The 15,144-nt window shown below is 31.3% G+C and overlaps 1 protein-coding gene across 1 annotated transcript in view; it reads left to right on the top strand.

The window, feature by feature from the left end:
• The window catches only part of LOC118194995 (membrane metallo-endopeptidase-like 1), a 176,585-nt gene that overhangs the window by 54,868 nt on the left and 106,573 nt on the right, over positions 1-15,144 (top strand). The window contains exons 10-13 of the mRNA XM_085809597.1: positions 94-248; positions 7,515-7,737; positions 10,263-10,361; positions 12,539-12,616. Coding sequence (XP_085665723.1) covers positions 94-248; positions 7,515-7,737; positions 10,263-10,361; positions 12,539-12,616 — 555 coding nt within the window. The remainder of the gene's footprint in view (positions 1-93; positions 249-7,514; positions 7,738-10,262; positions 10,362-12,538; positions 12,617-15,144) is intronic.

The raw sequence follows: 15,144 nt of genomic DNA, 5'->3' as shown, positions 1-15,144 counted from the left end.
TAGTACTTAAAATTTTGCATACAGTAGTTTTACACAAAAAATGTTTATCATGTCAGTAACAATAAATGTGATACAAAGAATTCTTTACTTCAGGTTAATTGGATGCGTTTTTTACAAGAATTAACTAATTCAAGTTTATTATTATTGAATGGAAAGCCAACAATTCAGTATGAGGATATCATTATTGTTCGAGATCCCCTATATATCGAGAAAATCTCTAAATATCTGAGAGATGCATCTCATATTAGGTAAGCATTAACACATTACTTTCATTGTGAATTGTTTTAATGTCTGCCATTTATGCTGTTTAAAAGTACATTTACTGGAAGCAAAAAGTAATAGGCTATAATGAAATGCAGTGGACACTCTTTAATTCGAAATCAAAGGTTCTCAGAAAAGATTTCGAATTATCCGATATTACGAGAAAATATAACTTTAAAAGTGTATCACTTTCGAGTATTTATAACCCCAGAAAATATATTATGCTATCTAAAATTAAACATATTAAAAAACAATAAAGACTTACCTTAATCATAAAATGAAGCAGAAGATATGCAGCAGAAAGTAAATTTTAATTAAAAATATGAATTAGACTTCTGGAAAAAACTATAAAATGGATGTTTTGATTTGTTTATTATGCCTATATTTTTCAGCTAGCTTCTCGATTTCAGATAAACATTTCAGTTCATTTTTAGAGAAAAGTTCAATCTGAATAAATGCTTTCAGAGTTTTTATAAAGTCCATTAAGGCGTGATCATTAGGACGTTTAACAGTCTCTGCATTCACTTCTGTATACGATAAGGTCTTTTCTTTTTCATCTTCTGGGATAGTATTTATTATGTCATCATCGCTCAGTTTTCCACAGACTTCCAACTCTTCATCTACCCTTACATAATCAGAAAAAGTAACATTATCACATTTAAACAATTTGAAATAAGGAAAAGCTGCATCGGTATCGTTACATTTTTCGATATGATTGTTCTGGAAAAAAAAAAGAAAAAAAAAAAAAAAAGATCAGTTGATGCTTCTTACTGGAGAAACATTTGTCTTAAAGATCAACAAATCGTAAGTTAGAATCCCCCTTGAGGTGAAATGTCTGTAACTGGATTGCATTCTTTAATTTAGGCAAAACATGCGAGTGCCTAAATGTTTGTTTGTTAAAGTTCCTTCTCAGTTTTGATTGAAGTACCCCATTACTACCTAAATGGACGTACAACTAGCGAACAGCCGTTAAAACCTATAGTGATAGGTATCTGTGGCCTGTTGGATAATAGAAGTCGTATTACAAAATGCTTATGATAATAAACAGGGGAACGTTAAGGTGAGAAATTCGAGCTCGAAATAGTCAAGTGACTAGTACGATACGGAGCAGTATCAAAAGTATGACTGCGAAATAGAACCACAATCATGAACTTCAGTTAAAAATTCTATAAATATAAAACCTTGTAGGAAGGAATGGAATCTGTACCAGTACAACAGTCTATATCAAACAACAAATATTAGCGTGCAAAAAAAGAAAATCATCACTGAAGTTCGAAAAGGTAAAATTAAATGCGCTGAAAAAAAAACAAGGTAAAAATGCAACCTTTTATACATAGTAATTTCCAAATCCTAATGCAATACGAAACAAAGTATGAACACAATAATGTAAAGATAACACAGCACAATAATACGCAAATAATGTGCAGATACACATAGCAAATCGACAATGTAAAAATGTATTATAATAATATGTAGAGATTTAAAACGATACATATACATTTTAAGAGAATATTGATGCAAAACAATAGAATATACCTAACTAGTTAACTTACATAAACACCCTCAAACCAACTAAGGGTTTCTTAAGCGTTAGTTACTTCCATATTAGGTGGGAGGTTTAAGCCAACTAAAGGTTTCTTAAGCGTTAGTTACTTTAATATTAGGTGGGAGTTTCGAGTTCTCAAAGGAGGAATATTCGAAGACTCCGAAATGGAATAGTAATGTCTAATCTGTAAAACATTTCGAATCATAATATGAAACTATGTACTCTATATATTGTAAATTCGTAGACATTTCATTTTCTAATAAATATTAATGAATCTTCAGACTCTTTTATAGGCACTATAAATCATGCCATATGAAAATCGTTTACCTGATTCATTTAGACAGAACATTATCGATTCGGTGAAATCGGGCTTGACTCATATGCTGAGGAAGTAATACGTCTAAACTGTAGTGATAATTTCGTGCCCAGACTTTGGTATCAGCTCAAACTAACATAAAGATATCAATGACAAGTCATCAGATGCAATAATAGCTTCTGCTTTGTCTTTTCTGGCTGTTCGGACACGTGAAAGAGATGCAACAGTTCCTCATTTGAAGTCACCCTATATGGGTCAGGTCGTAAATTTACAACCCCTTTTTTCACGGGAGGGGCTGAAAAGGAGGGAATAATCTTGCTCGTGGTCTTGAGAAAATGTGGGGGTCGTTTAAACATCTAACTTCTCTACATTCAGTTTTTATACAGAGGAAAATACAAATTGAATTCTTCAAATGAATGCAATTTTGTACAATGAAAATGTATTATTGAACTATAAACTGTAAGGCAAATAACATATTTTTTTTTAAGTAGGAGTAGAAAGACAGATATTTGTTACATCAATGAATTTGTAGTAAATATTGAGTTTTTCATTTTGAATGCTATGTTACATGTATGCGAAGTAGCTGAGTATCTGAGAAAATAGTCTTAACCGAAATGGTCTTCAACCTTTTCACGTCTAAGGACTGTTTTTCAATTATCTTGTGGTCGCTATTTTTCGGTTAATTTTCTAATGACATACAAACATGAAATTGTTTTTAATTTGAGACTTATGAATAAAATAACGCAAACTAGACTGCAGAAAATTCTTCAGAATAAAGTTAATACTGAAAAATACATTATTGATGCAGTTTTTGGTTTTATATATAGTAGTTAACATGGAATCTTTAAATTTACTTTGAGTTCTATTTCATAATTCCAATTTCCAATGTTTCATTTTTTTACAAATAGTTTTGAATTAAAATGCATAAAAGCGAGGGTGTCGGGGGACAATTACTCGAGTATTTTATCAATTTTACTACATAAATTGCTTTTCACTCAAAATTGTATTAGCAAAAATGCTTAATAAGAATGAGTTCTTTGGTTCTAAATACCTTCACTTCACGGAAATATTTGGCCTAACTTAATTTACCAGTTTGGCATAACTTTATTGCTTGAGTAATGAGTAAAAGACGAAAGATCTTCGTATTTATTTATTAATTATTGTTCATTGAACGGGAGTTGGTTTGTTCCCCTTGAAAAGTCAACTAATTTCCGATCAATGGCAATAATTACTTGCTTTTAATTTAATTTCTTTTTCCAATTCAAATTTTGTTATTCATGATTTAATTCAAGTCCCCGTAAAACCTTTTTAACAATTTACATTCAAGTTACTTTAAAACAATTTTCGGAATTAAACTTCCTACCTATGAGTTCACTCTTTTTAGATACTTCTACTAAAATTAATATTGGGAGATAATATAATCAATATTTCTATGTATAAGTATGTATAAATGGAACAAAATATAAAACAAGGTATAAAATATCAAAGAAAAATATCTTTAATATACAATGTTCATTAACATAAGTATATTTATGTAATATCAATATAAATGATTAGTTTTGTTTCGTACATATATAATTAATTTTTATATTTTGTATTTTTTGTATTATCTTCAGCAATTGTATACGTATTTGAATTTCAATTTTACTTGTTCTCCGTTTGGGTTACGACTTTAAGTGAGAACGAATTGTTAGGGCTATCATAGGGATTAAATTATATACAATCAATTGAGATTTGATTTTTTCCTTTCTTTTAATAATTATATATATAATATACTATTTTATAAGTAAATATAAAATATAACAGTTTTTAAGCTACTTATTTATATATAGTATATTGTTTGGTCTGGTTTGTTTGATTATAGCAAAGCACTCGACGGCTATTTGCCTAAGGGTAAGGATGCCTTGGTGGAGAACTTTCTAAGCAAAACTGACTCGTATACACGTTACACATGGGGAAAACCACAGAAACGCCAGTATAGTCATCCCATTCACCGGGATTCGAACCCCGGATTAATCTATCAGTGTTCAACGACTTTACCGCGCAGCCGCTAGTAAGCCACACAGACACATCTACACATATACGTTAAATTATATTTGCATGTCGTTTATAAAGTGTAAGTGAGTGCAATTTAATCATGAAGAGTTATAAAATATTCTACGGAATTACGTCGCTTCGTAGACTTTTTTGTAAGCTTCATTATATTTCTTAAAGAAAATCTCAGTGGTAATTCCATTTCCAAGCTGTTTATGTACCTTATTTTTTCTGCTTTGAATTATATTTAGAGAATTATTTCGCCTGATTATAGCTGAAAATGCAGTTTTTTTAATGAGCAGTATGTTTCTGTGACAAGGCTATGAACAGTATATTTCTGTGGATTACATACCTTAAGACTTTGAGGATAAGAAGAGAATTCAGTCTTTTTCTAATTATTTTTGAAGCATTTAAATTTTTAAAAAAATTGCACATTAATACGGTCACTGAACTGCAGTGAGCTGTGAAAATTTTAACAAAGGTTTCGTATTTTATCCTATGAAAACAAAATATCAGAATCTAATTAAATGTTTCACTTATTAGAAAAATAAAAAATACAAATATTTGTAAATAAAAAGAAAATATCTTCAAAAAATAAAATTTAAATTAAAAAAATAAAAGAATTACAAAATATTGCAGAAATTACATAAAATAGCGAATAAACTTATTCGGCACAAACTCGCTAAATGTAAAACAGATCGTACAGTCAGAAAGCTCGCCTTGTCACAGAAATATACTGTTCATCGGGTTTAAAGGTTATTCAAACTAACGTACGAAGTTCAGTGAGTAACATGTATTTTCCTTTGAATGTATAAACTAGCCAAAAAAAAAGTGGGGAGCACTTGAAAATTAGATGCAAATTTAACAAATGGATTGAACAAACCCTCCTACAGCCTACCACCTTGTGTAAGCAATTTTGTGGATTTCCCTAAGGTATATAAATACGAGCCCATTTTCCCTAGAAAATTCTCCATGAAATCCTGCCTAGCCAACCCTCATATGTTTTGCCATATTCAATTACATAAGCACACAAAATCATTCTTAAGATGATTAAGTAGTTAATTTTTTGTTAGATGATATGAAGCTTTTCAAAAACTAGGATACTTTCCGTAAACTGTTAGCACTAATTAGCGCTGTTCAACTGGAATTGGATTGGATTATTTGTTTATAACAGTGCTTTTCAGCCTCGTGACTTACATGTACCTGTATGTATTGCTCAGAGGGGGGGAAGAAATTCCTGGACGAAAACAATGTAATAATGAAATGTTAATAAACAAATAAATATAATCATTAAATTCATTTGATAATTAAATTTGCAATTACAAAGAGATATGTGTTATTAATAAACCAAAAACGTGCATACTTATATTATTAAGCTGTTTAATAATACATAAAAGAGCACTTCAAACCTTTTCGTATCCTATGTAATTTGTCTCCATTCTGATACCAAGTGCATCCTTGTTCACATTACTGACTTACAGTGAAGAACAGAGAACTCTAGCTCCATTCAAGTTTTTATTCCTGATATACTGATACTGAATGAGACCTAAAAAACTTTTAAAATATATCTCCACTTATGATCCCCGACACAGCCGTTTACTTTCCCTTTCCGTAATTAACGTCACTCTCTTTCTCTTGACCGCGTTTGCAAAGCCACCCCTCATTTGATATACAGTAGAACTCCAATTATCCGAATCAATTGGGAGCCGACCCCATTCGAATAATTGGATTTTTTTTCCGAAGAAAGGGTCTACGTAAACTTTAATTAGTTACTGTACGTATATATGTATGTTGAAAATGGGAAGGGAAAAAACCTATTTTTAAAGACAAAGAGGTTTTAATAAATTAAAATGAAAAGGTAACACTTTTACATACATGTTATATAGCGTACTGTACAATACTTATAAATGCTTAAAGTCATTGCTTGCTGAACATCTCGGTCAAAGTAAGCTGTTTGACCGTCTTCACCCGTTTCCGGGCAGTTGCGCATCCTTTGACAATGAGAAGTTGCATGGGGTCACACTCGGGCTGTCGCTCCATCCACTTCAACGCAGTTTCAAGGCCATCAAGCCCACCAGTGGCCGAGCGGTAAAGTCGCTGAACACTGGTAGTTCGGTCCGACGTTCGAATCCCGAGAACGGGCTGGCTGCATGGGTGTTTTCGTGGTTTTCCCCCTGTGTAACGTGTATACGAGCCAGTTTCCCTTAGAGAGTCCTCCACGAAGGCATCCCTCCCCTTAGGCAGATAGCCCTAGTGTGCTTTGCCATAATCAAATACACCATCAAGTCCATCAAACGCTTCACTAGCTGATGGTCCCGTTGTCTGCTTCAACTTCGACATTAAGGTCATGTTCTTCCTCGATACTTTCTTCTCTCACACTTTCAATACGTACATCATTATTTAGAATTTGAAACCCAGGGTCTGACGAATCACACACCATCCATTCTGCTGTATCCTGAGCACAAACTTCTGAACATACAGGAATTTTCACAAGAATGTTTCTAAATTCCTCAAGTGATACGTCATCCTCATCTACTCCTGTCTCTTCCCTTTTCTTTTCTTGAGCTTCTTTTTCCTTCTCTTCTTCAGTTGATTCTGAAAAATTCTAAAATTCTGAAAGAGATTCGGATAGTCGGAGTTCGGATAATTGAATTTGTACTGTACCTATATATAAGAAAACATTTTGTTTGAGTCTGAAGACCTTCAAGTGAAATGATGATAAGATTGTTGTTTGTGCAAAGAGATATGATAAGATGATGACATAAAATGTTTCTGCTTAGAACATCGAGCAGAGCTACCCAAGCAAATATGACTAACAATCACATCACGGGGAACAAATAGAAAACGGTTTGCTTTAATGTTCACGGATGACTCGAAGTTCACTGTACTTTCTTTCATACTGAATATTTTGTTCTGAAGAAATAAGGAATCATATTCATCTAATATGGCATTGGTAGAGATAGTAGTATTATTACTTTAACAGGTAGATATATTTTTTCTATTAAAATAATGCCCTTTTTTAGGTAGATAAACTGATAAATAATTTATCACAACAAAACACTCAATGACTGTTTGACTATGACTGCCTTAAAAGACGAATTTCTCGAAAAATGTTTTGCATACGAGAGAGGCGTAGTAAAAATACGTTTAAAGTCTTCTGCAGCCATAAATCGAATCTGAGCTAAACACACTTGTGATCTTATCGACTTGAGAGCTGACGGGTGGTAAAGGCAATTTTATTATGGAAATTAAAATTTACATATCATAGGTAAGGCCAATAATGACAAATTTAAGTTAATAAATTTATTTATTATCATGCCTTCATCATCTAACAAAATTATACGTTATATTTTAAAGGCATATTGCTAACTATTTGGGATGCAGAGTCGCTATGAGCCTCATGCTACACCTTCCGAAGAATTTTTCAGATGCTTTATATGAATATTACGGTGACCTCGGTTATACATTTCGAAGTCCAGAACGTTGGAAAACATGTACAAAGAGAGTGAGCTCATTCTTCAATGAAGTGACCGTATTTGCCTATGTTGACAAATACTTTCCAAAACATGTTAAAAATGAGGTCAGTGCCTTAATTGTATTCTTAAATCAAGAAAAATATTTACTTTGTATTCCTTTATTTTTCATCAATCAAATCTCAATTATCTTTTGTTGACAGTTTCAGACTTCTTGTAGGAAGTAACTTTTAACCATAAAACTGTTTCAGAAAAGGTAAAGTTTTAAAGCAATAATATTGTTTCAAGTGCTTCTAACTGTTAAAACTATAAATGTTAAACTATTAAAAATATTTTAAGTAAAGGTAGAAATTCAGTTACTCGAAAAATTACACATTAAAGAGTTTCTATTTTTATAATTTTATATTCATTAATACCTATGATCTTAATTCAAAAACCACTTTGAAAACCGTTAAAAAAATTATTAATAACAGGGAGTATTTTAAGGAAAATCTCTCATCTCTATAACCAATTTCAGATGTATCAAACGGACATGGAGAAGAACAATAAGTAATGGATAAGTATTACACTGGAACACGCTCATACGTTTCTCGTTTATACGTCTTTTACATTTATACGTCGTTTCATCTAGTCCCGTTTCAGACCAACTTATTTTAATAGTAAAATGTTTGTTTTATAAGTCGCGTAACTTCGGTTATACGTTATCAACTTTACTTGACTTAGTGCATTGGTATTACATTTCACAGTCCCATCGTTCAAGTATTTTTCCCAGAAACGGGAATAGGAGAACGAAACGAAAGTATGAGATATCACAGTATGGTACAGGAATTGAAAACCAGTTCATGAAAAGAGGAAATACGGTAGGAAGGAAAAAACAGATACGGTTTTTGTCTTTTGAATAGGACGCTTTGTTAAGTAAACTAGGTAGAGCAAAATTAGCTGACGCAAAATATCATAAAAGCGAAAGGCACTCTCGTTAAAAAATAAAAATTAAATCTTAAAAGAATTTGATGAGAATACTGGTTTGACGAAAGTTGAAAATTCTTGTGACAGCACTAAAAACTATTGTTTGTGATAGAAAAAAATTGACAATAGAGCAGAAATTTGGGGACTCAAAGAAATTACTTGTTCAAGGTAAAAAGTTTTTTGATGTCGAAACCATTTTGCTAAATTTTGCTGCTTTTTTTCTTTCAATATCGTGCATCCAATATTCCAGTGAATGGCCCCATGTTAATCGAGAGTCCAAAGAAATAGGCCATCGACTGAATATAAAGGAAACTTGCTTTTCAACTGGATAACTGTGTAAATTTAAACTGTGGCATGGAATCTCATGTCATATAATAAACAGTGAACCAAAAAATAGTTCATTCTGAGTCGACTGAAGAGTGGTTCAAGAATTTATCCACCATACTAGATAGACATGATTTAAAAGACATTTTTAATGTTGGTAAACTGCTTTTATCTTTTAATTTATGCCTGCAAGAGCCTTAGCTTTCGAAGGCGACCAATATTATGGAACTAAGTAGATAATCTCACTGTTTTTCTGCGTGCAAATGCTGATGGTACGGAAAAAAAAACTCCTTTAATTATAGTAAAGCCATAAAAACAAGGTTCTTCAAAACTATTAAAACTCTTCCATTGGAATATAAAGCAAATAAGAATGCATGGATGACTATTGACATTTTTACAGAATATCTCAAGAAAATAAACAAAACTATGAGGCGACAAAACCGCAATATTGTTCTTTTTATGGATCAATGTACAACTCAACTTCAAAAGACAGATATCTCGCAAAATGTAAAAATTGTTTTCTTCCCAGCAATTTGCATTAGTGCAGTACAGCCTTTAGACCTGGACGTCATTAAGAATTTGAAACTTTTCCACATGCAAAGTTTGATTCAAACGACCCTTCAAAATATAACTACAGGAAACACGCAGAAAAATCTAAATATTTCTGAGGCTTTGGATATGATTTCACTTGCCTGAACTCAAGTAAAACTACATACAACTTTTTCTATGTGTATTTGTATTTCCACTTCATTTGTTCTTTATTAAAAGTTTGATTTGCCGCTTTGTTCACTGACATTATCAGGCTGATTTTTATAATTTTTCTATTTTCATAATTTTGACAAAAGCAAAATAATTTTTTAATTTTTACTTTCAATATCATTACTTTATACACATTTTTGCTCAGCTTCTTTTGCCTATTAAGTTATAATTACTTTTACTTCACATTATTTATTAATCAAATCTGCAGTAATTTGCGCAGAATGATTTTTTTAAGTCCCTTTTACAAAATTTGTTGTAATTTAAATAATTATATATTATGTATTCATACTGCATGCGGAGTTTTATATTGTTCGTAGTGAAACTGAGATAGATGCATGCATAAGGATTATTAACTTAAATGCTCATTATAATTATTTTAGAATAAGCGTGCTCTTTAATGGACAAATACGGTTATTTATATTTTATTTCACATTTGTTTTATCCTAACTTATATGCTGGTTAAACTTTTCTTGTACAATGACGATGCATGCATTTCATATTGACATCTACTAAATAAATTAGCTGTTTCCTGTCTCATGTCTTTTCCTGTATGCCTAAAGATGAATGTCGATATGATTTTCAGGTTAATAAATTAGTACTAGACATAAGCTTCCAGTTTGAAAACATTCTTTTAAGTAATGATTGGATGGACAGCATAACAAAGAACGCAGCATTAAAAAAGGTGCGTATAAATCACTTTTCATTCTCAAAACCAAAGTGAATAAAATTACAATGAAAAGTATTATTTTTACAGAAAATGTAAACTTTTTTTTTTTTTTTTTTTTTTTTTTTTCAAATTTGCGGTAATGTGATGTTAAGGGAAATGGAAGACGTTTCAAAGCATAAAAGGAAATAATTCATTATATCGCATTCATATATGTGGAATCTCTTCCATAATTTATTCATAATTATTGCCTTGGAGAGAACATTAACTTTTAATTGCCCCATACCAGATAATAATTATAGATATTATATTGCAAAATTATGTTTTAATTTAAATCTTGTTTTCTAATCTCAGATTTGTGGTTTTCATGATACGGGTCACTTCCGTAAAAGATAACTAGCCTAAGAAAAATAAACTTTTTATGCAAAGAAATTACAAAAATGAGTAAAAGATTAACTGTATTTTGCACCATTATGAAAATCAATTAAACATTCGATCGGAAAAAAAAAACATTTGAATACGTGCATTATAAGATAAAAGTTAAAATAAGACGAAACAACAATACGATACACGTGTTTGAGATGCCATAACGCAGAAGACTCTGGAAAGTAATAATTATCAAAATCAAACAACCTATAAAAAATATAGGGTATTTTTGTTTATATCAGACTACCAGTCCAGATGAAAACCTTTCATTTAGTTAAATGCTGATATATAGTTACATTGCCTTGCATCTTTCTTCTTTAGCAATATTTATCTCAACTTCGTGCAATTTAGCTCTCAATGGAAGTGGCTACTTTACCACTAGGTCAGGACTTTAATTCCGGATAAGGCCTTGGGTGTTTGGGTTCAACGTGTCTACGCTGAGTAGGAGAGCTTCAAGTGAAAACATCGTGGACGAAAAGGTAGCGGAGAAAACAATACAAGTGGAAAACTTCGTCGTACGAAACAAAAACAAAAAAAAAAAAAAAAAGCAAGGAGAAACATCGTGGTAGAAAATAAAGCAATGCAAAAACTTCGAAAGTTTTCAAATACCGTCCTACAAAATATCGTGGTAGAAAACAAACACCTACAAATCATCGCATGGTGCTAACATGCGTTTTCTGAGTGAAAAATGTTATTGAAATGATTAACAAGTAAAAGAAAAAATAAGCGATATTTTTTTACCTCTATGTTACCTGTTTTTGTATTAATTAACAATTTCTTTTATTACTGAAAAGGCAAAAAGGAAACTTAAATATGTAAAATCTGGAAATTAGTGATAATTAATGCAATAATATACCAGTTAAGAAAATTTTAAACTTATGTAGCTTCTTCTTCCTAATCGTTTTTAAACTGCTTTTTTCCGTGAAAATTTATTAATAAGTCTTCATTAAGGAGGTTAGCTAAATAATGTGCTCTAATATTTAACACATAAATTTAAAATTCTATTAATTACTATAAGTAGGATTAATTTTTAATAATTTCCAAATTTTTAATACTCATGTTTCCTTCTTGCTTTTTCAGTAAAAATTTTCACTTAACGCAAAAATATGAAATATAGAGATAAAAATACTGCTACGTTTTACGCTTATAAATTATTATCGCGAAAACTCACTTGAAATTTGCATGGTCATAGAACGCATGTTTGCGATGTTAGGGCCTTTATTTTTAGCACGATATTTTATACAACGATGTTTTAAAACAGCGATGTTTTTATATAATGAAAAGTTTACCAGGATATTTCAGAACTGCTATGTTTTCTCGGTGCTTTTTTTCTCTTTTTGAACTACGACTTTTCCCCCTCATCTTACTTTCTCCAGTACGTTTTATTCCTCGATTTTTTTTTTTTTTTTTTTTTTTTTTTTTTCCCATAATGTTTCCTTTGGACACTGAATAGGGGCACATCAGTCTGGAAGGGCCTTTCTTTCATTGGTTTCAAAAGAAGAATGTTATATACCCTTTGAATAACTTATATGTAAAATACAATTCAGATATTTAGAGATCTATAGTGCATAATTACGCTTGAATAATCAATGCTTATTATCTAGATTAAAAGATTCTCGATTTATATATATTTAAACGAAAGTTTACATCAAATAGAAAGATGTAACAAAATTTTCTACATATACAGTTTTATAATTTCTGTAATTTTCTGCAAATTCTAGAATGTTTAAAAAGACAATATGTTTTCTAACTTAAATTTTTTAATGCAGTTGCGTGCGATGAAAGCTAATGTCGGATATCCTGATTGGATAGGCGACGAAAATAACATAAACGATGTCTACCTTAAGGTAATTATATTTTTATTAAATTATGCTATTTCATGGCCTATTTTATATTAGGGTGCATTTAAATACATTAATATAATGTTATTATATATGTTGATATTATTTTAATACATTAATATGTTATTATATATTATTTTAATATATTAATGTTATGTTATATTATATATTTTCATTCTAACGTTTACACTTCTCAATTACGCTTACAGTGTAATAATTTACTGTACATAATTTTTCTCATACTTGATAATACACCCTTCGCTTCAAAAGAAATGTAAGACGACACTGAAAATATTTATTTTCCCATATCCTGCTTGTGTTTAAACATACAACACGTAACGTAAAATTCTGTGTAGGAATTTGAAAAATTATGAAGCATGTTATTTGGAAAACCTCTGTTAGACCTATTTGGGAAAACACAGAAAAAATTATTCGTAAGAATATATTCAAGGACACGTTTTTCGTTTAGATTATACTACGCAGTTTTTAAATCCAAAACAAATGCATTCTACTCAGCTTGCTTTATGAAGTGAACTGGAATAGATTCATTATTAAGACCCAGTTCTAGGAAATGGATAATTTCGATCATCCTGATCTTGAGCTTTCAGAGCGTAACTTCGTTGAGGTTTATACTATAAGCACAGTAGGCTCGTATTTCCGTTACACATGGGGGAGGAACAAACAAATTACAAATTATTAGAGCCATACTTCGTGAAAATCTTCCTTGTTCTCGGAGACTGAACGGGTTTTTACATACCACCAGCCTACTCAGTGGCCAGAACTGGGCAACATAAGCAGTGTTTGTGGCTTTAATCACTCAAGCAATGTTAATTTTATAAGATGGAGCAAACAACGTGTCATGTTTGAAAACATAAGACCAATTCGTTCCTTGGATCTTTCTGTGAACACTTTTTTTCAGTTGTAGAATGTAAACTTTTTTTCAGTTGTGTGATCTCACACACACTTCGTGAATTTTTTTTTTTTTTTTTACTCGAATGTGGCGTCGCACACAAGACGCTATATGCTTAAGGAGAGCCTTTTTAAACTGGCTTGTATTCACGTTATACATGAGAAAATCCGCGAAAACAGCCATCCAGCCAGAATTTTCGAATCCCAGTAAATTTATTAACGCTCTGGGGTTCGACAGCTTCAAGGCTAGTGAATTTTAAATTGTGTCTGAAGCGCTTAATATGAAATACAGCGCTATTTATTAACTGTTTCCTGTAAAAGCAGTGAATGCTCACCTGCCAGCAAAATCGGCAGGACTCTCATAATTCGGTCAAGATTCGGTTCGGCTGCTTGAAAGGCATAGAAGTTTCATGTTTCTATCCAATGTTGAATTTAAATATAACACAGTTTTCCTTAAATAGTACTTCAAAAGGACATTGTAGGCTTTCCCTTAGTTCACTAACCAGTTATTTATTTATTTATTTATTTATTTATATATATATATATATATATATATATATATATATATATATATATATATATATATATATATATATTTTTTTTTTTTTTTTTTTTTTTTTTTTTTTTTTTTTTTTTTAAATTCTCGATTTCGTTTCGCATTTCCTCGCCAGGATACAAATTAAACGGGTGAAAGAAAGTGTTGAAACGAGTGAAAGAAATAGTTTAGAAAGTGAGCGTTACTGTAAGCTCTAATTCTTGAATGAGCTTGATTTCGCTAGTATAGCGCACGTTTGCTATTTTATCCTCAAGCTGTTAACTTAGTAGCGGCTACGCATTCTGGCCATTTAGTTAGTCTATCGCTGGTGTAGGTTGCCGAGTCAGCCTGTTAGGTTAAATTAAATTGTGAAATCTAGCTTTACTTCTTACCTTTCGAAATTATTGTTAAATTTACATTTAAGTTCTCACCGCAAGTAGTCGGTGTTTTTGTGAGCACGAAGTCCGTGCCTTTTTTGTTAAAGAATTGTGAGAAACAAAAGGGCTATTTACACCCTTTCTCTATTGTATCCATTTTCACGCCTGTGCGAGACGCCGCCAGGTCGCGCTCTGGTATCTAAACACTTTGTATGATAGCAAAAAAGGTTAGATCTTATAACGTATTAACACATAGTCTGTACATATTATCCTTTAACCTAATTCAATCTAACTCGCAGTTGAATCCCATTAAACCCTTTCTATTTCTATTTTTTTAATTATTCAACAATTTTACGATATGAAGAGTGCAAATGACAAAAGTTACCGCATTAAAACTTGATATGACTCCCTGTGTAAAAAAAATTCTAAAACTCAACATTAAGTTTTAATTAGGGTTTGACGACAAACGTGACTGTTAAAGCATGTAAGGATTATGTTAATTTTATTAACAGTTAAATTTTAAGTTAAAGTTCCTTTCCTGTCAAATTCTTAACTTCAACTTACTACTTCCGGCCAGAACGTAGTTTTGGAATCTTGCTGAATATTTAATGAGGAGGAGCGGTATTTAAACCACGAAGTTACTTACTGAGTCAGAGAGAATCAGAGTTTCTGATTTACGCGCGTCTGCCTTTTTGGCCACTCTCTCTCAAAGC

Source organism: Stegodyphus dumicola, chromosome X2 (genome assembly GCF_044657685.1).
Source record: "Stegodyphus dumicola isolate Sdum_Otavi_A_Nest chromosome X2, ASM4465768v1".
In the NCBI taxonomy this organism is placed as follows: Eukaryota; Metazoa; Arthropoda; class Arachnida; order Araneae; family Eresidae; genus Stegodyphus; species Stegodyphus dumicola.
Note: the sequence above shows the minus strand (reverse complement) of the source record. Positions and strands in the feature narration are given on the sequence as shown.